At 35.3% G+C, this 27,398-nt stretch overlaps 2 protein-coding genes across 2 annotated transcripts; one reads left to right on the forward strand and one right to left on the reverse strand.

Annotated features, from left to right (window-relative positions):
- On the forward strand, window positions 1–14,685 carry LOC144436269 (DNA methyltransferase 1-associated protein 1-like). Its single transcript, XM_078125015.1, has 13 exons — window positions 1–77; window positions 937–1,052; window positions 1,911–1,999; window positions 2,540–2,660; window positions 2,785–2,859; window positions 3,403–3,561; window positions 3,909–4,079; window positions 4,674–4,877; window positions 5,212–5,280; window positions 5,771–5,895; window positions 6,966–7,278; window positions 11,993–12,043; window positions 13,040–14,685. Exons 2-13 carry the CDS (start codon window positions 951–953, stop codon window positions 13,106–13,108), a joined length of 1,548 nt encoding a protein of 515 aa, XP_077981141.1. The 5' UTR covers window positions 1–77; window positions 937–950; the 3' UTR covers window positions 13,109–14,685.
- LOC144436271 (ciliary microtubule-associated protein 2-like) lies at window positions 14,562–27,001 on the reverse strand. The gene is made up of 10 exons (XM_078125016.1): window positions 26,809–27,001; window positions 25,706–25,793; window positions 23,299–23,469; window positions 21,534–21,656; window positions 20,655–20,792; window positions 19,939–20,082; window positions 19,308–19,475; window positions 18,178–18,306; window positions 16,924–17,048; window positions 14,562–16,482 (listed from the first exon to the last, which is right to left on the reverse strand). Exons 1-10 carry the CDS (start codon window positions 26,856–26,858, stop codon window positions 16,374–16,376), a joined length of 1,245 nt encoding a protein of 414 aa, XP_077981142.1. The 5' UTR covers window positions 26,859–27,001; the 3' UTR covers window positions 14,562–16,373.
- Between the last annotated feature and the right edge of the window lie 397 nt (window positions 27,002–27,398).

The raw sequence follows: 27,398 nt of genomic DNA on the forward strand, positions 1-27,398 counted from the left end.
TGAGCTGAGAAAAAAGGCGAAGGTGGTTTATATTTGGGACAAAATAGACTAATACTTACTAGGAATCGGACCCTGAGGTAGGTATAAACGTAAATTATTAAGTATCATACTAACCATGTACAGTATCGGTTGACGTAAGAGATCGGAAAGGTGTTTTTTTGGTGATTCAACATTCGACATCCGTCGTTGTCTTGATTGGTTATGATGCATTGATGTGAATGTTTTTGTTGTGCCCCCGAGAGATATTCCGATATTAGCTACAGCTTATATGAAAAGTCACCAAAGTCACGATTAAGTGTAAATATGTATTGATTCCGTATATTTGTATGAATCGTTCAATATGCAAAATGTATACAACTAAATTAAGCTTAAGTTTGGTTTAACTGTTGACAATTTTGTGGTCATATCATAGAGGGCGCAAGTCAGAAATAAGCTCATCTCCCAAAAAACCTGAATTTGTGAATTTGTCAAAACGAGTACAAATAGCACGGGAATTCTACCTGATAAAAACCTAATCGATGTGTAGGAATAGTAAGGGTTTAAATCTCTAGTGAATGTTGGAAAATATTAAAATAAACAAAAAATCACAATCATGTCAACATTATGTTATGAACCAAACTTGCCAAATCAGCTGTCTACATATAAGACCAACCAGTGTATTTGCTAATGTCTGGGAACCCCATCCCAGTAATAGACCGAGGAGGGAAATCTGGTTAAATTTGCATTATTATTAATATGTACCATAATTTTAGTGGGGAGCCCCAGTAAAGTGCCAGGGGATTTTATCTGTTTATAGACTGATAGATCAGCTGTTGTGGGCACAGTCTAATCTCCCTTTCCCCAAACTATTAGGGCAGGCTGATAAACCCGGACTGATGACATCATTACAGTCCAGGAAAAACAGGAATAAAGAAAGTTTTCTTTTGTCTTTTACAGAGTAATCAGACAAGATGAGTGACGTAAGGGATATCTTGGATCTAGATGGGACTGGGTCAATGCAACAAACTCCAGTCAAAGCACCCACAAAGGAAGATATACTGGGTAGTAATCAGGTAAGTAAAACAATTTTATTCCATAAAAACGTTGTTTTTTTTGTCATTGTCATTTCTTAAGACTGTAATAAGTTTTTATTCAAAATGTTTACATGCCACCATTACATTTGCTTCACTGCAATATATGATAAGAGATTGTACGTCTCATTGCAGATCTCACGAGTTATGCAGACATGTGTAGCAATAACGGTTGTCAAACATGTGATCGTAGTCAAGCTTTCACCGTGGCCATGTGCGATGATGTTGAGAATAATAGTGTTGTTAAGCATTGGACACTTTCAGCTTGCCCACCCTCACGTGTGGTTGCTATGAATGCGATGGCTCACATGGGATCTTGTGAGATCTGCCGCAAGATGAATAACGGCGTATTCATCTTGTGTAGTGCATGGCTCACAATAAGGGTTTACAGACCAAATATTTGTGTTATGATAATTGCTATTTGTTGAGCAGAACTAAGCTATGATATATTGTACAATGACAAAGATCTTGTTTAAATCATTTTTTTTTTTATTGATTGCTAGAGTTGTTGAGTGGTTGGTTGGTTTGTTGAGTGATTGATTGATTGATTGACTGATTGATTAATTGATTGATTGTTTGATTGATTTATAAATACATCATGTTTGTCAGCAAACAAAACTTACTTCATCTGAATACATTGTATGCATATAAAATATATTGGAAAACCATGGAACCATGAACCAGCTGTGCCATGAAATTGATTGACATATTGTGCTTGCATTGTAATCCCTTATTTGAGAATCAAATATGTTTCATATAGTGTTACACAGGTGACTGTAGGTGTATGAATGTAAGAATTGTATTAAATTGTATTTTATATACATTTGTTTTTTTATTTAGTCGAAACCAAAGAAACTGATTGAAGCCACATTTAAAAGACCAGAAGGAATGCATAGAGAGGTGTATGCCTTGCTTTACTCAGACAACAAGTAGGTATCGCTATCAAAGTCTAATGTCTGTTGTGTTGTACACATAGTAAATGCTCATTCTGCATACATCTTTGTAAAAGTCTTTATTCAAAACATGTGAATTCAATTCTTTTTAGCAAGTTGTGATATCCTCAGTAATTGTTACACCCTTAACATATTACATTCAGTATGTGTACACATATACACGTTACACACAGACTAGACACAACCATGCTTACATACTGACAGTACTTTTACTATTATTAAAGTGTAGGTTTCTTGATAACATAGGGAAATATGGTAAAACTTGCACAGCTTTCCATACCTCTTACCATAAGTTTGATGGGAAACTACAATAACATGACAATGTATTTGGCCAGAGTTCATTTACTTACTACCTTACTAAAGTGTGACAGACTCAGATATACTGTACACATGTACAGACAAACCAACAGACAATCAGAGTCACAAATGTTTGCTACTACAACATACTCAAACAGATATGTATGTGGACACAAACACACTATAGTGACTAATTTTTGGTCATCATTATACCTATAGGGATGCTGCTCCTCTCATACCAAGTGATTCAAGTCAAGGTTATAAACAGATGAAAGCTAAACTTGGACGGAATAAAGTCCGACCGTGGAAGTGGATGCCATTTACAAACCCAGCTAGGAAGGTATGTAACTGTACATTAACTTGACTGATATTGTTGATGTTACTTCAGTGTTTTCAATGTGGGAAATGAATTACTAACAACACAGCTGTAGAACAGTCACTATGTATTATGTTATCTATTACAGGATGGTGCTATCTTCTATCACTGGAGGAGAGCTGCAGATGAAGGCAAAGATTATCCCTTTGCAAGATTTAACAAGGTATTATAAACAATACTTTGTGCATCAAGACTATTTACTGTACATGTATCTTGATTGCATCATAAAATGTTGACTAATTTGCTGTGGTGTTAATTTTCTGTGGTGTTTAGGTTTTGCAGGTTGATTTCATGTAATTTAGTGACAGAACCAATCAATTTCACCAATTTGCATGTTTTGAATGAATCACGTGAATGATTGACACAAAATTTGATAAAGTAAAAATTTTGTTGAATCAAGTCAGAACCAGTAGAATTAGGTTACAATATGATGATGTAATTTGATCAGATCCAGACAGATCCAGTTTGAACTGGCTGTATCTTGTCCACTCTAGTTTATTCAAGTATTTTGTACTCTTCTTTAGATTATATTGTATTCCAGCTAGATCCAGTTTGAACTATCTGCATTTAGTCCAGTCTGGTTTGTTCAAGTTTTCCACTCATAGTATCGTATAGGCTCTTGTATAATCCAGTGAGATCCAGTTTAAACCAGCTGTATCCAGTCCTATCTAGTTTATTCAAGTCTTTCATTCTGACTCTTCTGTAGACTATACAGGTTCCCGTGTATTCTGATCAAGAATATCAAATGCATTTACACGATGACAATTGGACAAGACAAGAAACTGACCACCTCTTTGATTTATGTCGACGGTTTGATCTCAGATGGTTTGTTGTACACGACAGGTTTGATCATCAGCAATACCAGGTGAGTTGAATCATAAACCAGTAAGGGGTGTATACTTTGTTTTGGACACCTTGTCAAAGATAGGAGTGCTAAAACGAGACTGTAAAACATTGTTGTGATAATGAATATATTTAGTAACACATTCAAAGATTACCGTCAGTATGTTGGATTTAGAATGTATTATTTACTAGTATTTCATTTAGATTATGTTAGTTTTAGAATGTATTATTTACTTTGTATACCACAGCAATACAATGTAACAACGCTATGTTTCTGTACTAGAACACAATACTAATCTTCCATGTCAGGAATATGAAGCCCTGTATAGTTTAAACGTCTAAATATGCATACCTGTATCTTGTTGGTAGAAGCGCAGTGTTGAAGACCTAAAAGAACGATACTACAACATTATAAACAAGTTAGCCAAAATACGAGCAGATCCTAACCTCAGTGCAAGAGCGCCCCCAGTGTTTGATGCTGACCATGAAAGGAAGAGGAAAGAACAGCTTGAAAGACTGTTTAACAGAACCAAAGATCAGGTATATTGTTGACAATCTGACCACTTGGAGTAATTCCATGAGAGATCTTTCCAGTATATAGCTCCCTCTAGAGGCCAACATTACAGAGTTTACTAAAATAGAGACTGTTGAAAAGAACCAAAGATCAGATACATTGTTTACAATCTGACTGACATCTTAGTGTATTCTGTAGTAGATTTTTCCATTAAATAGCTCCCTCTAGAGGCCAACTTTCATAGTGCCTGATGACAGAGAATAGTAGAATTGTTTTCAATAGCATGTGATTGGATTTGTAAATAACGTTACATTTGTCTTACAATGGCGTGTAGAGGTCAGGTACCTTTAGTTACATAGCTGTATTATGCTACATTGTATATACCTCAACTGTAAAGAGCATCCCGTTGTTACAAACTTTCAGCTAAACAAAGAACTAGTACACAGTTTTGACTTTGAATACTTGATACTATCTTGAGCTAATGCGTGCCCTCTTGTGTCATAACTTGAGAAGATATGAAAAGAATCAATAACCACAATGTATAATCCCGACCACCAATTACAGTGTACCCAGAACAAGAAATAGCAGTTAATACTAACAACCATCTTGTCTTGGTACAGGTTGAAGAAGAACAGTATCTGATTCAAGAACTTAAGAAAATAGAACTCAGAAAGAAGGAGCGTGAAAAGAAAGCTCAGGATCTTCAGAAACTGATCACCGCTGCAGACATCAATACAGATGTCAGGAGAACAGAGAGAAAAACCACTAAAAAGAAAATCCTTCCACAACAGAAGAAACGGGAAGTGGAAGGAGTCAGTCTTAAGGTGAACTATAAAAATACAAAGTTAAATTATGTGTGCTGCATTCTCTTCAGCAAATGTCTATGTTTTATTGCTAGTTAGTGACATTGCCCATCCACTCCCACAGGCAGTGAATGAAAGATGTCTGTAAGTAGCCTGGGGTGTGGGGGGGGGGTGAGGGTTATGTGTTACTGTATTTGAATGTCTTGTTTATATAAGAATGTTTGCATAAATTAATAATCATATAGTTGATTTGATTTGAAGACAATTTCAACTGAAATGGAAAACTATTTCTTATTGGTTGTTCATTTGTATGTAACCTAAACCTTGGAATGATTTCTAATGATTGTGTTTTCAGATTCCTGAGAATGCTGGTATTAAATTCCCTGATTTCAAACAATCTGGAGTAACACTGAGAAGTCAAAGGGTAAGTGTCTCAACCTTTCCAAACTCATCTCTGCTACCCATTTCTTATCATGTAGATACCTGGCGAAAGCTTTGGTAAGCTAATAGTATTGGTGCAAAATGAAATTCCCTTCCATGGGATGGTTATACTCTTTGAGTTTCGTAAAGTGCATTGAGGCTGTTGTGTAATGTGCTGCTAGGAATTTATAATTAAGTTAAATTACGAACATTTGTTGTTCCATAACATGAATGTTATATTCAGCAAATAGAAGTTGTGACAAGGTCCAACTACAGTTGAGTATGATTGTTTCCTTGAAGTGAATGATCGTACAAAAAACAGACTTTTGGTTTTTTGTAATATGAATCATTGGTGTGATATAAAATGTTATGGCTGTCAGTGAGAAGTAGGGCTCATTTTGTTGTTGTTGTTGTTGTTGTTGTTGTTGTTGTTGTTGTTGTTGTTGTTGTTGTTGTTAATAATTCAATAACAAACTCTTTTTTTCCATCCACAGATGAAATTACCATCATCAGTTGGACAAAAGAGAACCAAAGCAATAGAGCAGTTACTAGATGAACTTGGTATACCATTAATGCCAATGCCAACAGAAGATATATGCTGTCAATTTAATGAACTCAGGTATGAGATCAACTAAATGTATTTTTCTTAGTAGTCTAGTTCCTGACAACTGTATTCCAATTTTACACTACGTTATCTTCACAAAATCAAATTACGTCTGGTCAATATTTTTACTCAAGGCATTACAATGTGGTTCAACCCCCATGCTGGGTGAAGCGCAAATGGTGCATATCAGTAGTAATCCATCACAAATTGACAGGCTTATTAATATTCATTGATACAGCTGGACTGAAACGATATGCAAATGTCCAACCGAACTCCACCTCCAGTCTGCTTAAACTAAAATCACATGGGAAAATGACAATGTCATCATGTTTATATGAACACTGTTGGGGGTGGAGCACTGAATTCTGTATGAGAGTAACAAGATTAACTAGACGTAATGTGTGAAGATAACGTAGTGTAAAATCAGAATACGGTCGACAGGAACTAGACTATGTTCTTAGAGGAGAATGTGCCTTGGGGACCAGTTTCCCAGAAAGTGAAAGTTCTTCAATTCTCTCCAAATTTGTCATATGAAAGTTTGTTCCTGGTCCTTTTGAAATAAGAAAAGAAATTTGGGGTTTCACCATCTTGTTTTCAAGGAAACATAATCAATCTGTTATTTTCCATAGCATTAACATGATATTTAGTGGCCGTTGTGGAATCCAAAATGATCTAATTTTCTTTATCATTTTGAACTCTATGTCAAACATTGTTTGTTGACCCCTGATTATTTCTTCATTTTACCTGAGAATGGATTTGAGTTTTCTTGATAAAGTAACAGAAAAAATTGAAGACTTTCATTTCTGACATGTATGCATACTACATTTTGTACATGAAAGAAAACATTCCCAACTTTTACCATACTGATTATGCAGACCACAATCTCGTGTAGTCTGTAAGGTAAGCCATGACAGGGCGCCCTCAAACATCGGCCAACACGTGTGAGAGGAGGCCGGTGAGGGCGCAACATCACGACGTTTCTTACAGTCTAAATTTTTTAATTTGTACAAGCTCTAAAACCTGAGAGGGCCACCACCCATACCGACATGTAAAATGTTACCAAGTATGTATGTTTTATTTTTCAGGTCTGACATGGTGTTATTGTATGAATTGAAATTAGCATATGCAAATTGTGAATTTGAATTGCAAACAATGAGGCATAGATTTGATGCCCTGGCTCCAGGCAAGATGTTGAACTCAATGCCCAAGATAGGTCAGCCAGTGGGTAGCAGTACAGGAAGTAACAGCACAGTGCCAACAACACCTACTAGTAGCAGTATGCTTGCTATAAATGTCACCACCCCCACCAATGAAGAAACTAATTCAATAGAAACTGAGAAAGATGATGAGACAGACAGTCTAGACAAACAGCCACAGTCACCAACAAGACAACGGAAGGTGAGAAGAATGTCAAGGATTATTATAATATGACAGAACCCCATAACACACGTGTGCAAGTGTGGCGTAATTGGGGTATTTGCACTCATGCTTGCAGTATTTTCTGCTGCAAAGTATAGGGACAGAGAACACTGCAAGCATGAGTGCAAATACCCCTGAGTACACACACTGGAACTCATGTGACATGGGGTTCTGGTATTATTACGTATGTTTATCTGAAATGGCAAATTTCCATGAAAATCTTACAGCGCGATCACACGTATTCGTGTGTAGCAAAAGATTGTTTCCTCATTTGCATATCATTTGCATGCAAGTATGCAGTAATTTTTTTAGCTCCGCTGTCAGCGAAAGCTGAAAGCGTAGCTTTAGGTATAGGTGGGTATTGAGGTATAGAGAGTAGAGTGAATCATAGGTGTCCGTCAAACTTTTATATTTTTAGCACAACTGAACTTGTTCAGTAGTGCTATAGGGATCGCCCGGCGTCTGTCTGTCTGTGTGTGTGTGTGTGTGGATGTGTGTGTGTGTGTGTGTGTGTAAACAACTTAAAGTCAAAAACCGCTGGACCGATTGCCACGATATTTGGTGGGTCCATTACTTTGGGTGTCTAGTTGGGAAATTGTTCAAATCAAAATGATCGCATCACAGGTGTGTGATTTGGGTCAAAAAATGTGATTTTTGGTCAAAAAACTTAAACTCAGAAACTACTGGGCAGATTGGTGCGAAATTTGGTGGGAACATTCTTAAGGTGGTGTAAAGTAAGATTTGTTCATGACGGGATGATTCCATCAGTGATATGCAAATTAGGGCTAAAAATGTGTCTTTTTGGTTAAAAATCTATAATTCTAAAACTACGGAGCAGATTGGGCTGAAATTTAATGGGAATGTATCTAGGGATGTATGGACGAAGAAATGTTAAGCTTACCATGATTCCATGAGTGATATGCAAATTAGGTGTAAAAATGTTCATTTTTGGTCAAAAACTTATATCTCAAAAAGTACTTGGTCAATTAGTCTGAAACTTGGCGAGATGTTTCTGAAACTGTTATTCTGCAGATTTTTTAAAAAACATTTTGACAAAATTGGCCCTAGCGACCATGACCACGCCCTTAGCAACAACCAAATGGCAGTATATTTTGGTCAAATAACAACATCATCTGGTAAGCAAGTGAGTAAACATTCAAAAAATGTATGCAAATACCCTAGCAACCATGACCACGCCCATAGCAACAGCCAAACGGTGGTGTATTTCACAAAGATAACAACAGGGTTTAATAGATAATTGAATAAACATCCAAAAAATGTATGTAAATTTGCATAGCAACAAGACCACGCCCATAACAACAGCCAAATAATCACGTATATTGCAAAGATAACAACAGGAATAGAAAGACAGATGAATTAACATTCAAAAAATGTATGCAAATACCCTAGTAACCATGACCACGCCCATAGCAACAGCCAAACGGTGGTGTATTTCACAAAGATAACAACAGGGTTTAATAGACAATTGAATAAACATTCAAAAAATGTATGTAAATTTTCCTAGCAACAAGACCACGCCCATAGCAACAGCCAAATGATCACGTATATTGCAAAGACAATATCAGGAATTCATACACAAGTGAACAAAAACATACACAAATGTATGCAAATATATCTAACAACATGACCACGCCCATAGCGACAGCCAAATGATAGCATTTATCGTAAAGATAACAACATGGTTGGATAGGCAACTGGATAGTTATTCAGCAAATAAACACCTATTGTTAGCATAGACTAGCATATGGATAAACATTTTTAAAAACTACAGTTGTGCTACAACGCCATTGGCGGTATTTTTACTATCTACTCCGGAAGTGACAGTCGGAATTCTTCGATATTTGGTGTGCATGTTCCCTGGGGGGAGGCTATTCAGATTTGTTCATGCCAAGTTGATCTGTGCCATTTTCAATTTTTTATGATTTTTTTTCATAAAATGTCATTTTCATCAACTCCTGGATTATTAGATTGCTTTGATATCTGGCGTGTTGATGCGCAGGGGGTAGCTTACTCAGATTTGTTAATTTCAAGTCAGCACATACTCATTTTTATTTTTTATGATTTTTTTTTTGTAATTTGAAAAAAAAATGAATATGTTAATGAGCATAATGACCGACGCCATATTGGAAATCAGTCGACGAGACTTTAAGTAAACTGCCACTTTTCAAAAGACACTATTGACGTCAAACAAGCAATGTAATATGTGCTATAGTCATAATTCTACGCATTGGGTGCCCTAATGACAAGCGTTTGTTCGAAACAGGGTTGTAAACTTCAAATCCAATTCTGCACCCTTCTACATAATCAGCCAGTCCGCAACATCCTCATTTGCATACTCTATCCTGATTCGACCAGAAGCTGAAGGTGACCTCATTCGACCGAGCGATTTTCCACAGCAAGTATCTTGAGTATCAACACAGGACGTTCTTGGTACTCACTAAAATCACACTTCAGACCCACTATAAAAGTGTGATGTTTTCAGATAACATGTAACTTGTGGTTAATTCTATATTGTCGTGCAATTTGGAATGACAGTGAACCAGAATTCAGACAACTTGCGTAAGGAAGGGCATGCCAGGCATGCGGTTGAAGTTTAAATATGGCCGACAGTTCACATGTAAAGTTAAACGACATGAACGTGTCTTGCCTTTCCAAAATGCAAATATTTGGCAAGTAAAAATAATTAAAATAATTACAACTTTAATTTGGCTTCAGACTTTGCATTATGTTTTGCGTATCTTTCCCCGTTTTACATGTAAATCCGAAAAGGTTCTCTCTCATCATGTCATCAGTGCAGTGTCAGTGATCATACCGCGCGGGGTAGTACTCGGGTGCACGAGTCTATATTACTGACTTGACTCTAAACACCGGAGGGGGAGGGACAATTGTCAGAATCGAGTCCCGAATTCCTCCGTATGCAAGCAGGACTACGCGCGGGGCTGCTTTGAGTACGAGCGAAGTGAGGCATGTTGAGGTATTTTGTTGAGAATTATAAATATTGCGAAATGTCAAGTACAAGGTTTAAATACAATGGAATGATGAAAAAAATGGCAGAGTCTGCTGACAGGTGCCGGTCACAAGAAACACTGTGAATTAAAATATCAGACGATGTATGTATTAATCGCCGACAATCCACCCGTATGCACGAGGGACTAACCCGGAAGCAAGTCGTTGTCAGCCATACGTTACAGTGATAACATCGTCCGAGAAATCGCTGCGTTCAGAGTGTTATTATTCACAGAATTGTTGTTTTCGAGTGAAAACCCGTCTTGAATTGTATAACTCTAACAAATGAAGACATGTCAAGTTATATTTTGAAAGTTGTATCGCTAGTTTGAGACGATTTTCTCACGTACTATAGTACTATCGAGGCTTACTTGGAAGTAGTAGGACCTTACTCCAGTTCATCGGGAAGTTTAGCCAGTCCGATAATTCTTTCTGGTTTAGTTTACAACACTTTTGATCACGCAGATTTTGTTGTTGTGATGAAAAGAAATAAAAAAAAGATCATTTCAACCATTTCGTTGTGTTTTCTTTGTGAAAGGTAACCGAACATGAACGAGTGTTACCACTGTAACGTATGGCTGAGAATGACTCTCTTCCGGGTACTTGAGATTGTCGCCGTACGGAAACTAAGATGGCGATTAATACATTTCTTCCCTATATATATCTACCACAACTAGTACAAGTTGAATGTTGTTGACTTTGTAAATTTGTTAGAAAATTGAAATTCAAATTGCCTCAAAATTATTTTAGATCCCTAGTTTATTTCATTCATCATTAAAATTTTCCAGGGTTACAGCTGTAAGACACTGGAATTATTTATAGCCAACCTCAAAATCCTCTTTTTTTCTCTTTCTTGTGTGCATTTCCCAGTCATTTTTTTCTGAGATTTTGTGCAATTTTTCATAACAGTAGATTTTTGTCATAAAATGGTGACTATGGTATAAAAGTACAATACATTACCAACTTTTGTGTAAAATGTGTTTTATAGTGAGACATCATATGAAACCACTAACCACTTTATTGCATCGCTAAAACAAAACTGCATAGTGAAGAGCTGAAGACCTGAACCACTTCTACATGTCACCAAAATAAAAAATTAAATTAAAAAAAAAACAGCGGAGCTATTCTGACCGATAGGTCGCTTGTTCAGTATTGCACTGCAGTGAAAATATCACTAGTATGTGCACATGCCAGTGCAAGTAATCTCTGGTACATATGCAATAAAGTCTTTTTCTTCATCTGTTGTTAACATTGTACAAAGTTATTGTGAAATTATCCCCTATATACTACTCTGGCAATCTAGGTCTCGGTTAACTAGGATAGACACTAACTAAAGCTCCTGTTGTTCAATGATGACAACAGTGCCCCTGTTGTGCAAACATGATCACCCTGTAATCAAGATAGTGTAAAAACTAGAAATCCCTAAAAGTGTACACCGCAACATCATTTGAAGATATCAACACTTCGCAACAATAGCTTTAGTATGTTTAGTTTATCTTAGTAAGCCGAGACCTCAATTGTCAGAGGAGTTTTCCTTCAATCCACCAAGAAATAGAACTAACACAGGGCGTTGTGGATGGTCCCTCAGATTGACTGATATTTAACAGCATTCATTTCCTATTTCATTAATATCCATCCCTCTGCTATTGTTTTATTATTTTTTCAGATCTCTGAAATAATAGATGTAGTATCAACAGCACCAAGTACACCAACTTCAGTAAGTAAAATAATCTTCTCAACGTCCTTACAAGTGAAATACTCTGTAACCTCATTCTTGTTAATTTAAGTATCCATCTATGTTTTCATCCATGGATATCAAGCAATCAAGCAGTCAAAGAATTTGGATAGCGTCAAAATCTAATATGATGGTGCTGAACGGAACAATAGTAGATTGTAGTAAATGTTATAAGCTATTGCAAACAGTTGCATCTTGATATGCAGATATAATGGTATTCCAGTGAATTCCATTGACTTAGATCCCAGCTGCATGTGTAGTTAGTAATTTCTGGTTTGTTCCTGAGATGTAAGATCAGTTTTAGTCAAATTCACTGTTTGTAAAAAGTGTTATTACATTCCTGCAGACAGTGGACACTCACATTTTCTCACATATGCAGTTGCCACATCGTTTTAACATTAATGGAACAGTACAGGATTGCTTTGAAAGGGAAAGGACACCTTGTGAATTCACAATGTTCCAATAAAAACTTGGATATTAACAAGTTAAAATGCATTGGTTTCATTCACTTTCACTTATCAGTACAGAGCTGGCATTGATTTGAACTTAGGCAAAAGTGACCTACATGCCTTGTCAGGTAACTTCTGTAAAACGTGTTGTTGTTGCTGTTGTTGTTGTTGTTGTTGTTGTTGTTGTTGTTGTTGACTGTTTCTAATGTTGTTGTAATTGTATGACAATACAAGCAGTCAACAATATGTTTGACGGAAGTTCCTTGCCAAGGCCCATCCATCACTTCTGTCTAAGTTCTGTCTCCAAGTTATTAGTAAACGTAGTGAAATCACAAGGCATTCTATCTCTGTAATCGGAAAATATCATCTCAAATACATGTATACCCATATTTTAGCAAAAACCTCATCACTAATGCTAACTGTGTTTTCAGTGTAAAATATTTTGAATTTGAAATTAGAGCCACCATGGTAAATTCTTGTTATTTTTAGCTTCTACCAGTAACCATAGAATATAATTATCTTGTTGCAGCAAAGAAAACGACGTACAGGTTTGGAACAGACAGCACCGGTCAAGAAGGTCAAAAGTTCACGAACTTGAAATCAACATTTGTGTGTAAACAATGGGCAATGGCAAATATGTATTAGCCTGCTTGCCAACCTCATTCCAAGATCTGTCATATCAAACATAGATTGCAGACCATGGACTTAAAAAAACCCACACATTTAGTACCCATTAAGGTCATTGAAATACATGTAGTGTGAATGAACTTAGTGTAACTGTAGGACTGATTGCAAGGGTTGTCTTGGCAACATTTGAAGGGTTGCCATGGTAATGTTGATTTTAAGTGTTGCCATGGTAACAATCACTGGACGGGTTTTAGTCATGACTTTGAAATAAAGTGCCCAAACACTGCCAAACAGAAAAACAAACTGGTCAGACTACATTTTGTATATTAATCTGTAATATACGACATTAACTAGTTTAGAAGTCTGATAGGGTTGAACAACATGTCGTGGTTTAGAAGCCTGATAGGGTTGAACAACACAACATATCTTACAGTCTATCTCCACATAATTACATCAGGGATCTGTCTTAGTGTCTATTCATAACAATCTTGTACATATAAGTACCATAGACTGGAGATGTCAGGAGAGATGACTGAAACACAGTTTTACATATAAGGGATGCTGATGTAATGACAACTTTTACTGCACTAGTAGACACATTTATAGACACAGTTACACTGTAGTATGTTCATTATACCATACCTCCTGATGAACAGTACTCATATCTATAAATGTGTAAATCAATATTTTGATATAAATGATGTTCTGTTATTCACTCATATCGGTAGTTTCATGTTATGTTTATTGTCTTGATGTGATTGTTAAAAGTCAGTCTTCAAGTCAAAATCACTCTTCTCTTAGTACCCTGGTTACTAACATCATGTCATCAACCTCCCTGTCTCAAGAGGAGCTGTGTCAATTTGATCATTGTCTTAAAAACTTACACAAAGTATAGAGTTGTGTTTGTGGTGTACAAGAAAATTTTACATTTGTACGTTCTTATATTGCAAAAAGTTCTTATCAACTGACTTGTATGTGTATGTTGTGGCAGAATAGTTGGGTTACGTGTATTAGGTGAAAGTGTTGAAATGACAAGTGAGAGACGTCATGGCACTGTTCTTGATGCCGATTGGTTTATTCTCAAAGTATGCAAATTTCAAATGTTAATTTCAGCCATGGTCCAATCAATTTCTGGAATTACATCAAATTTATACAGCCAATGTTGATTCATCTGTTGTCGCACAATATACAAATTGAATATTTGAATTCAGTCTTGATCCAAGCAATTGCAGAATTGAGATCAAGTCAAAGTCAATGCTGATTGGTTTAGCGCCATGCAAATATACAAATTTCAGACTTAAATTCAGTATTGATCCTATCTTTTTCAAGAAAGCTTGACATCCCGGCAGAAAGAGAAACATGGGTGTAGTGTGTTTAAGAAACAATCAGTTCAGTTTATTTATTTTTTACAAAAAAAACCTGTTTATTATTACATCAATAACACTTCAAGTCCAATCTGTTTCTGTTATAAAAATGTACAGAGCATTGCAAAATATCATATCAGATAACACAAAAAATAGACACCATTGTAAATAAAAAATAAAACGAGAAACATCAAACATCTTGTCTTTCGCTTGGTACTTATTTCTGTTATTTCTGTTACAGTCATCCGACTTTCTGTATTATTTATTATGAGTACTAAATATCACACAAATTGCAGATTTCGACAAAATACTTGATTCTGCAGAAAGTGAATGACTGGCTGAGCTGGAATAAAAAAGTCCACCCTTATGAAATCACATTGGATTATGCTTGGTTATTTTACACGTAACACAAAATGGCAGCAATTTTCACTTGAACTATAACCTACGACCTTTCAACTTTGTAAATACCAGCTGTAGAGTACACCCTATCTAGATGCAAGCAGTTTAAATGTAAATTTATGATTCCTGAAGCCTCTCCAGATTGTGCAGATTCAAGCCAAAGCAAGCTTAGCCATATATTCTATTCAAAGGTACCAACAGAATTAGTTCATCTTGAAGTACAGAGCTTGTAGCTACACTCTGGTCTAAAAATTGTACTCTGTTGTTTCTCACCATTCTACATATTTGTGCTTGCAAATTTCTGACCAGATCTGCTGTTATACTGATTTCACACTAAAAAAAAACATATATCAGAACTTGATGCAGGGTGAAAGAGATGAGAAATACTACAGTAACTGTAAACTGTTACACATCTGATAAAACTGTTGTTATTTCTCCAATGTTTTATTGATCACATACAGTACATGAATTCCACTCAAAAAATAACTTGTAATGCCAAGTTTAGTCATGTCACATGTCAAAACCGTTGACGACGACAACACAGACTTCTTACTGAGTTTAGATCCTAAACAAACCACCCACTCTCACTCCGAACACCATGCACCACAACAGACTAGCTATGGTGTACCAAATGACCACTGTATGGACGGATATAGAGAAAAGGTATGCCATACTATTCATATCCTAAGGTAAATACAGATAACAGATACAAATATTTTTATCATATCAGCATTCAGACAAATTTACTTTTCAATCTCTATCCTTTTAAATTTATACATTGCAAAGTTGTTGTCACTTTGATGCACCAAATTAGCATTGACAAAGAGGTGTGTGAGTTTGAATTGAAATGTCAATAATACTGAAATAAACACTATGTCCCCTAGCAAATAAACAACAACAAAAACACCTTATCTCATCCCACACACTTGTCCAGCTACCAGTACTTGTTCTTTGTGTTCGTAATCCAAACATTTACCTTGCACCATTGACTACATCAGACTTAAAATACAATGCTCTCTTTGTTGATATAAAAAAAATAGTATTGTTCAATGCTCATGACATATTTTATTAATACATAGATTCACTCGGACTGGACGGAATTGTTATACATGGCATGCCACGCTAATGCACATATTGAAACATTTCAGCATCAACAAATGTACAACTTCAACATTTTATTGACTAAAAAAGCCCTGTGTCAATTTCTCTTGGACAGAAGCTCAATTGTTCATTTCAAATTTTTGAGTTTCACACAAATTGTCCCTGGTTTGTTTAAAATGTCTGTTGTCTTACAGTTAACATGAAGGTAAGGAATGTTTGTTCACATAATGACCACAATATAGTATTTTGTACTCATTTCATAAAAAAAATTTACTTTGTACATATATTTGGCAACGCATACAACATTTTACCAAAACTGTTATACATGATAACTTATGAATTTGTTTACAAGGCAGTTTCCAGTCTGTATATTTATTGTGCATAGACTACCCGTCTAGCTCTCACATAGTCCTCGTCATTCTGGGGCATCGCAACAAACACCTTTTCCACTGGTTTCATATTCTTGGCTTTTATACGTTCCCTGAAAGAGGAAAAAAATGGAAGAAGTCATTCCATAAATTCCTTTGTATTTACAAGTTTCAATTTCTTACTAGTATTTGAATGAAGTTGAGAAGATTGAAAATTACATTTGATGATAAAATTGGGAGTTTTGTACCGAGATTCAATCAAGGATGTCTGGCCAATTAAATTTCAATTTTTCAAATATTAGCATTACAGTGAATAATATTAGCTTTACAGTGAATACAAAAGATTACTTCATTCTTTCAATAATTTCACACCTAAGGGGACTTTAATTTAATAGAAACGTTACATTTTTTACATGTAATACATCGAGTTTTAAATCTCTTGGTAACTGTTCAGTGTCGTCTCAATGTCTGTGTTCCTTGGAACATAACTATAGGAAGTATTCTAAAGTTGCAAATACTTGTGAGTTTTGACGTAGTTTTGTATCTATACTTACTGAAGCATGTTGTCCCTGGATGTAGGTCTCCTGGTTACCTTAGAATTAAACACACTACAGTGTCCATTTTTATGTTGTGCGTCTTCCCAAGTCTGAATGTCATATCTACCAGCTCCAACAGGATTCTGTAAAAAGTTGTCAAATAGTGTTATTATTACCCTCAATATCATCATATGATTTAAATTCACATTCTCTGAGTCTCTCACATTACAATGTAGATATTTATACAAACTTCCGGGGTAGGACTAGAATACTGCATAAAATATGTAATCTACCTTTGTAGCCTGTTTTCGTATCTCTAACATAATGGCAACAAGTAATATAGAAGAAGAGATATTATAGTATAGTATGTGTGGATACAATGATTGCTAGCAGCGTGCGAAATTAACGCCGGTCCTTCGGCCCGAGACCAACAGATTTCCGTTCGGACCGACAATTTTTCAGAATTACAACAACGAATCGGTCCTTATGACCGACTGAAATTTGGAGTAAATAATAACATTTATTCAAAGATATATCCGATTTCACCTACATGAATCTGATCTTGTGTTAACTATTTCACTCTCGACATCTCGTTCAAGTCAAGCGACACAGAGCTAGCTCGCTCCGTGTTGTTGTCAATTAAATGTTGATATCATGTCTACATACATGTATGACGTAGCATACAGCATTTACTTTATGAAATTATGTTAGCAAATACATGGTTGGCTGAATTTCTCTAATTATTTTTGCCTTGTCTAATCAGAACGTCTTAGACATTCAGACTCATTTTACGCATTCAGCGCATGCGTCTTGTTCCGCCATGATACCGTAATCATTTAATCATTGTTGTAAAGTTTACTGTTCGAAGTGTATGAAACTTTTAACGTGTTTGAGACAGTTTCACGTTGTATTTATAAAGTATAAAGTGTAGATACAGGTCGTGAACGTGAACTGCATTGAGTATGGACCAGCAGTTTTCCTTAAGGACCAGCAGCATTTGCTACCTGTCGGTCCTTATGACCAGTAGTCATTTTCCCTTAAGTTCACACACTGATTGCTAGCAGCTTTATCCAATGTAAACTGTATCACAAATAGAAAGCTGAATCTAGTGTCATTTAGGTTTGCCTCTGGAAATTTATTTCTAATGAAAAGTACATGTATGTGTATATTCCATAGTAGTACGCTGGACTCAATGATTTGTACTAGGGCAGCATTTGTGATACCTCATTTTAAAAACCTATAGTTTACACAGAATAATCAAGAACAACTTACCGAACCTCCCATGAAGAATTTCCTGGCCCTTTTATCAAATCTTTCAGCTGATGAGATAAATGGTGGTGGATTATGTGCTTCACGTCTTGATATGTCGGTGGCATCATAGTTACCAGGACCTGGTTCCTTCTGTACATGTGTATACAAATAGTGTAAAATAAGTTAACAGTTTACTATATATGTACAGAGTTCTATCAAATCTCAAGATTTCTCTTTACGTCTAGCTCAGTGAGGTTCTGAGATGAAATTTCAAATTCAACCAAAGCCACCCACACAGTTGTTAACATCATAATCAATCACAGAATTTTGCCCAATGATAGTTTTTATTGGGGGGAATTACATAATGTCCAAATATGGTACAGTAATATCTAAATATGGTACAGTAATGTCCAAATATGGTATATTTGTCAGCTCAGGATACTACTTATACATTGTTTACATCATTCTAACAGTTGGGGGTTTACTAATACTCATTTGCACAACTTTTAGTTCATGTTTCTCATTCATCTAGACAGAGTGGAGAGATGGAGCCATGGATAGCATCTAGACTAATTTTGGGGAGATAACTGCACATATTAGAATTGACAATAAATAACCAAGTACTTATAGGGTACATACAGTACAATGATAAATGATGCAAATTAGTCAATTTATTGATGTCTACTTATTTTTACTTCTGCTACAGTTGCATAAAGTTTTTTTGTTGACCCTAATTTCAAAGACTTTTATAAACTTTGCATAAAACATTCGTGTATTTCCTGTCACAAAAAACATCTCCATTGTAATTCGGTGATACACATTGTTGGTTAATCATAAGTGAAAGTCACATGACAAATAGATATTGTCATGTGACTGAATCCTCTAATCACTGAGAATCAAGAGTTCAATGACTCTTCCTTATATATCAACACAAACTTTTCATTTTGAATGTTGACAGTGAAATTTGTTATGTGAATTTTTGTTTTTTCATTCACAAAATCCAAAGTAGCATAAAAACAAAACAAAAACAGGTAAACAGTGATAACAGCCTTGAATCCAAGTGAATGGGGATTTTGAATTTTGATTTCTCCAAAATGAATTCTCAAAACCTCTATTCACATGGATTCCAGGCTACAGTAATAATTACTTACCGGTGTCTTTGGCCATTGTGATAGCGTACTACAATAAATTCTGTCTGTTGGTTTGACTGGATATTGGGCAACTTTGCCAAATTCACCGTGTTTCTGACGATGTTCATCTTGCCACCTATCCAGGAAGGTATGTAAATTATACTGACCAGGACCCAAGTTTGCCAAATTCTAACAAATATGAAAAACATAAATAAGATTTGTCAATTTTTTAAAGTGCAAATTCAAAGCTGTGTAGATTCAAACTATGATGAAATATTTTTAGTATTCCTGATAATTTAATAGAAGACATTGAAATCTATATAGATTCCACTATCAAAATAATTTTCATCTTCAACTTCAAGGACAACCTATAAAGATCATTTATAATATTTCATATTTTGATCTTTACAAAAAAAAGAAATAGATGGCTGTAAAAATAAACTTTATAACTTGACATGTTAATGTTACAAATGCTAATTTGCATATATACAACATTGTAAATAGGACTCTGTACCCTTTTCCCATCCACATATGCTCTGTTTCCTACTCAGTTACCCTCCCTTATTTCAAAATAGAATGATCTACATGACTCATACAAAGCTGTGTGTTAGGAATGTACCAAATAGTTTAGAGGGGTGTTTGATCAACTTACAGGTATTGCAAGATGTCCAGTTTTAATGGGTGCATTTCTGTCTCCTGTAAATAAGTCGTAAGGACCGCGTACACTGGTCAATTTACTCGTCATTTCATCAGCAAAACCTCTCTTCTCATATGTTCCAGGACCAAGCTCACAGCCCTGAAAAATAAACACAGAAAGTGAGGAATCATTCAAGATGTTTACAAAACAAATACAATACTGTATTACTCAGCTATTTTCTCAACAACTACAAGAATAGAATGAAAATGAATAAATTATAATTCATTGAATTTGCATACTAATGAACTAATTTGCATATTTACAAATGCATTCAAAAGTCAAGAATGTAACATCAGCATTTGTTATGCAAATCAAATTGATATTTCATTATAAACACAAATCTAGACATTATTCATAATTGAGGCAGAAAATCAGCATAAGATTTATAATTTGATTAATATGTATTTAAAGTAAGCTAATTTGCATATCTAAGCATTACATGTTTTGTGAACATAGAAGCTAAGTTGAATGATTTTTATCATCTTGAAACAGAAAACTTATTTGACACACTTGCCTATAAATAGTCATTGCAGTTTGTTGTTGATGTGTGTTTATTGTCAATGATTGCATGCCACATGTTTTAACTTTGATGATTATTTTTATCAATTCTTGTAAACAACATCTTTTTTACAGGGTATGTTTTCTGTTCTATATACACTGACATTACTTACCACTGACGGTAGATTTCTTGGCGTTGATGATCCGGCATCTAACATTCCAATATTACTTGTAGATTTCCTGGCTTTTTCTTCCAATGCTGAATGTGGGATACCACCTGCTCCATAGGTTCCCGGGCCCGGAACACCACTCTGCAAAGTTCATTATAAATTGTTGAAGAAAACCATTCCCCAGGATGAACTCAACAAACAGTTTGTGTAAAACTTCCATCTTTTACAGTAAATAATGATTAATTAAATTTTAATTTCCCCGATACACATGTTCAGATGAAGTCTTTGTTGATTTGTTTATTGACAAACACAATGTGTCACAATGCAATTACCATGTGCCATCCCAAAGTTCTGTCCACAAAGACAATTGGGATTCGGCTTATTTGCATGAAGCCATAGATCGCTTAAATCGTAAGATCTGCCACTGAGGGTGCTCTATTCATCCCTTTCCACAAACGTAAGGGAAATGATAAATACTTTGTGTAGTCTATAATCATAGAAATTATTTTCACAAAGAAAATAGCATACAGTTTTAGCTTTGGAGCTTACAAACAAAATTTTTACTCGAACGATCTTGAAGTCTCTATATTCTCAGTATTAGAGTTAATCCCCTACATTGTTGAACAGTATAAAGCAAGGTGGATAGCCATTTTTATACTGTCAATGCTGACCACTGAATTCAATAGCCCTTCACTTTCAATGGTCAACGCTGAATACAAGCTAAAGTCCACCATTGAAAAGAACTTCAGTAATTGTCAATTTGAATATTCATATCAACTGAAGGTTGAAGAACAAGCAGTTAATCATTGGCTTTCAAAACGTGACCTTTGAATCTAGCACAAACACAAATCAATATAAATCAGTATGTTGATTAGTACTCACTGTTGCAACACTTCGAAATCTTCTGTCCCTGGTTTCGCAAATTCCACGGGTGCTACGAGGTTTCTCATCAGAAGCATCAACAAAATCTTTGATGTTATAACTACCTGGTCCTAGATTCCGTTGCTGGAGGGAAGAATGAAATTTTATTTCATTGTATATACTAAGACACCTGTGGATTTGTTGTAAAACGTTTTTTGAATTGGTTATGTAAACAATCATAAGCTAGTATCTATGGGATTCCTGACATGTTACACAACACAGTCATGCTATCATTATAGATCACTTATTTGGCTGGAAATTAAACATGCAAAAAATAAGAAGTGACTAAATTGCCTGGTAATTAGTAAAAATTAGACTTCTAAAATTGCAAAATTTTCTAGTAGCAGAAATATCTAAGGTTTATGGTATAGGTTAGAGGTTATCCATTGGGGTATCATACAGATAGCCTCAGTTATTTTTAAAATCATTGTTTCTCAAGTTCAAAATGATGTGAAAAACAAAGTTTTCTCCTCTCATCTCACAGTTTCATGGCTTATGTTGTAACACAGTTACAGAGAAGAAGTTTCAGTCAGTTGAATCTTTCTCTAAATTCTATTTCATTCAATCTGATTAGAATCCCATGTGGTGAATACATCGTTTAATTGTTTTCAATCTTGTTGCTCCAGAAGTGAGTGGAATGAAGGCACTTACTCCCAGAAAAAAAAAATCAAACACAAACAACACTAAATTAAGGAAACAGAGGTGTGAAAAAAATTGCACCATATTCACTACATCAGATTTTAATCCGATTGATTTTCACTTAAGTACAATAATGATGACTTGTCAGGTAGTCACATATAAAATGCAAACGCAAACACACACACACACACACACACACACACACACACACACACACACACACACACACACACACACACACATGCACATACACAGACACGCGCGCACACACACAGACACACACACACACATACACACAGACAGACAGACAGACAGACAGACAGACACACACACACACACACACAGACACACACACACACACAGACACACACACACACACACACAAATAATCTTGTTTTCAAAGCTACAGTTGTTTTGTTGCCATGGGTTTCTCAACTTTTATAGTAAGCTATAATTACACCTTTGAATTCATTGGCATCAAAACTACAAATAGAATTCATGTTTCTCAGTCGATTGCATTATGCATTTCATTTCTATAAAATAGAAAAGGTCCCAATACAAAAGGTCTTTCCTTAGGGATCATTTTTAATTTAAAAGGACTAACAATAAAACGCATCCCAAAGGCACTTTAGTAAACTACATGTATTCATATCAAGTATGTTAATACCTGTAGGGAAATGTACAACACATTCACGTTATGCTTCAGTAAGTTGCCCTTACCAGTAAATAAAAGTGTAATAAAACTTTAAAGTGCACTTTGTACAATGACAGAACAATGCAGTGTCATTTCATTCACCATGTGTGTTGGAGTGAAACCAGTAAATAAGCAATCTAATCAAACTGTGCATATATAACTTCAAAATTAAACGGGCCATATATTATATACATGTATGTTATAAAAATCATTATTTTAAATGAATTAATGACAAAAAAGATATCTTTGTAAACATTTGAAACTCAATAAGAGAGTGAAATGTAAGGCTGGATTAATCAAAGAAATACAGAAAACTATTCATAACAAAATGAATATAATTTGACTGAAAAAAATGAAGAAAAGTGTATTTCCAACCTAAAACGTTTTATTTACCTGTGCCCTTTTCTTTTCCCACTGTTCTTTATAGAGTAAATGTGGTAAGGCAGCCATTCTAGCCATTTCATAGGCTCTAGCCCAGCCAGGTCCTGAGGCTCTGTCATCTACAGCACTTCTGCTGAACCCACCTACTAGTACATCATAAACACCTGGACCTCGGCGACGATTCTGTAAATTAAAAAAAAAATAATTCAAACTTGGTTTTTTATCAAAGTGTGTCAGTTTCCACAATGACATGTAGAGTTTTAAGCTTGCACTATGAAATTCCCAATCAAAGAAGCCAATGATTGCCAGATTTTTTTTTTCATATACTACACCATTTCAGAGAGATTTAACTAACAATCAAGTTAGGCAATATATATCTCTCTCTGTATATACATTTGGGTCCACAAGTTTGCAATTTAGACAACACAGTTCAAAGATTTAATTGTATCAACTGACCTAGATCGATGCCCTAAATACATGTAGATATTAAAAAACAATCTCTTTAAAAAAAGCTGCAGTTTCAAATGGGTTTTTAACTGTCAATTATCTTAATTGCTATAGTTGTTTTCCTTAGGGAGCAATACAAATACATATTTGTGCCTATAATCCCAGCCATTATCTCTTTCCAGTTTTGAGTTACCCTTCAAAATCATTTATCATGGTTACAAGTTTCACAAAAGTTCCCACCTTGTAAATTGTACTGTGAACTAAGTACTACAACACTGACATTAAACACTTGTTTGTACATTTAATTTAAGTGATAAATCTAGACTCTCTCACAGTCCTCAGGAGCATCGCTAAATTAGAAGGGCTGTTTTGTGTGTACCAATATCTACTGCATAGCTGTACTCAAATATCCTTGTACCGTGGGCCCTCATTGACTTCATAGGGCTAATCATTCATTGACGTGTGTGTTACTGCGATGTAGATGTAGTCAATGCTACCGAGGACTTAGTCTATCAGCTAGCCCTCGGATGTTCTTCCGATAAAATACAACACGCAGCCGAACAACGCTATCGAGGATGGAACATCCGAGGTCTAGCGAATGTCATCAGGATATAAATAACTGCCAATCAGAGAACCGTATTAGTGACAAGCACAAACAGAGGACAATAGCTAAATTTTCATGCATATTCATCTTAAGGAGGGACTTGTAAAAATAACCACCAATGCGTTAACTAAAATGTGTGAATGACAACGTCTACACACTCATCAAACACAATTACCATAAACTGATAAGACATAGTAATGACATAAATGTGTTTGTCAACACCTCCATGCAGAGATTGAATATATTAAAGTATATATATGCATATATGGCCCAACCCACCGCTTATCGTAATCTCAATGGAATGTCCGGTCTGAAAATGGCATTCGCTAGACTGTTCGGGCAGGCCCTCACATGCGAACTTCGTTCGCTTATAGTTATAGCATCGAAAGAAAGCCTGAACGTCTAGCAGCAAGACTACCTAGGATTGTGAGATAATCTAGTAGTGACAAATCCTGTTATCTAACAGTACTTGTTGATCGCTCTACACTATCATGTCAAAATGGGATGGAAATTAAATGGATTATTATGTAATAATAATATGATATTTTAAATATTACCATAAATATGTATCTAGTCATCAAACAAATCACAAAAGAATTTATTGTTATCTTTAAATGTGGCCATATGGATGAGGATTGGGTATTTATTTTGGATTTTAATTTACAAAACAATTTTAACATCGCTTCCTACTTGAAAAATCAATGTGAAATAACATTGACCAAGTCTGTGTTTGTAGTTCAATGAATTGCAAAAGCATAATAAATGTGTAAAATGTTAGTTATTGTACATGCAATAACAAACATTTTTACATATTTTATGGCTTTTTTGCAATGTATTAAGTGATGTAAACTTAGACAATGTTGTTTCATTTTGATTTTTCAAGTAGGACACCATGATAAAATTGTTTTATAAATTAAAAATCCAAAATACATACCCAATCCTCATCCATATGGCCACTTTAACATACTGCACTAAGCACTCTCCAGTGGTACAATATAATGACTGTTTTAATGTTACTTTTCTCACAGGTTTTAAAGCAAAATAACGTGAATAAAGCCATACTATACAATGTACCTTCACACAGTAAATCAAACCAGAGTCTCTTATTTGTAATTAAGATCAAATTGAATGATTGATTGGTTTATTCAAATACAAACCTTAAAAACATTACATATCACAAACTCCACCACAAACAATGGCTTATCTCTAATTCTACTACAGACACTGTTTGCTCTAGGCTTCTAAGTCTACCTTTTACTTCACATGTCTATTTATTTTTTTAAGAGTGTTGTTCTGCCAGTGGCTTTTGGTATTGAATAGGGGACCTAAGAAATGGGGAAAAGTCAACAAAACAAGCGACAAACTTACCAGTTCATCCATAGATTTAGTACAGTATGGTACTTCTGTAAATGTACCAGGCATTTTACTGGCTGGATGTACACCTGATGTGTCAAACCTAGAAGATAAAAATCATTCAATTATTACTGTGTTTAAAACTCAGTAACTTGGACTTACCAATGCTAGAGGTGTGTAAAAATTCAAATGCATGGTACTGTATTATTGTCTAGCTTATCACCAAAGGCAATACGCATCTATTTACATTATTCAGTTTGTTTTGTTTATGTAGTGCAGTTCTGTACCTTCCCTAATTACAACATCGACAACGCAAAATAAATTGTAAAATATTCACAGAGTTCTGTACTGTGTTACCATGATATTTCATCTGTCTGTCAAAAGTACGTCAGATTTGACATGTATACATTGAGTTACAAATGTTACATGTAAATAAAACTTCGGTTGCTAATGTATCATTTATTTTTACGTTTCTCGGTTGAAGATTTTAGTTATATGATATATTTAGTACTGTATGAATTACTACAATGTGGATGATATTAAGTTATTTCTTGAAATGTTAAAATATGACATTCTACCTAACAAACAACGTTTGTTTTTACAACATTCGAGATGACGACAACACACTCGGTGATCAGCCATATCTTTAGGAGTATGTCTAGGTTGATAGTTTCAAGAGGGTTCGTTACGCCCTTTTGATTTCATAAAGCCAAGGTGGGCTTAATTAGTCAAACAACACTTATCTGAAATCGTTTATATTATGCCGAGTGGGTGTGATCCCCATAATAAATTTTCTTTCAAATACTTCAAGCAACGTCTAGACAACATCGCCTAAGTGTGAAATACCGACACATTTATAACGTCCCATATTTTATCAGCGTTCTGGTTAAAATAATGCGCATATGTTTCGAAAAGCCATTAATTTCATAAACGATATTGAAGTCAGAAAGGCAATAAGATAAGAAGATTCATTTCAAGGTGTAGACAGTCGAAACGCAAGGCGTCAATAAACAGTACAACTTCAACGACGCCGTATTTTGTTCCATTGAATGCGCGAAGCACAGTGTGCGATATCGACATGATAAATGAACAGGTGGCCGTGAACACGCCGTACTCACCTTGCTTTCTGCGTCCCGAAAGGAGCACCGGAAAACTTCTTTGCCGACATTGTGGAATGTTTCGTGATCGATTGACAAAAGTACTTGGTTATTTCAACATTCGTCTGGTCGCCAGTTCATTCTAATTACATGAAACCTGTATCCAAGTGTTCAATAAATTGACACAGTAAACACACCAACCCTGTAATGGCGGACAGCGTTCAGTGTTGTCATAGATACACTCATTTGCATATCCATAGCCAAGTACTAGTTAGTTTTACAATATGTAGCTGTAGTATGTATTGATTTAAAGCACGTATTGTATATTTACATTTACTGAAACGTGGAGAAGCTGCCAGAACTGGTCACAGTTTAGCTGAAATAATTGTATTATTTTTCAGTACAATGTCGTGAACGATAAAAAGCTCAAATTGTATTCATTCTACTTGTGCTGTGTAATACCTAGACATGTATCACGTTTCAGAGACCACTATAGAAAATATTGACGGTCTGAGATCAGGTACAATATGTGTGTGTGTGTGTGTGTGTGTGTGTGTGTGTTCATCTCTCTCTCTCTCTCTCTCTCTCTCTCTCTCTCTCTCTCTCTCTCT

Source organism: Glandiceps talaboti, chromosome 6 (genome assembly GCF_964340395.1).
Source record: "Glandiceps talaboti chromosome 6, keGlaTala1.1, whole genome shotgun sequence".
NCBI lineage: Eukaryota > Metazoa > Hemichordata > Enteropneusta > Spengelidae > Glandiceps > Glandiceps talaboti.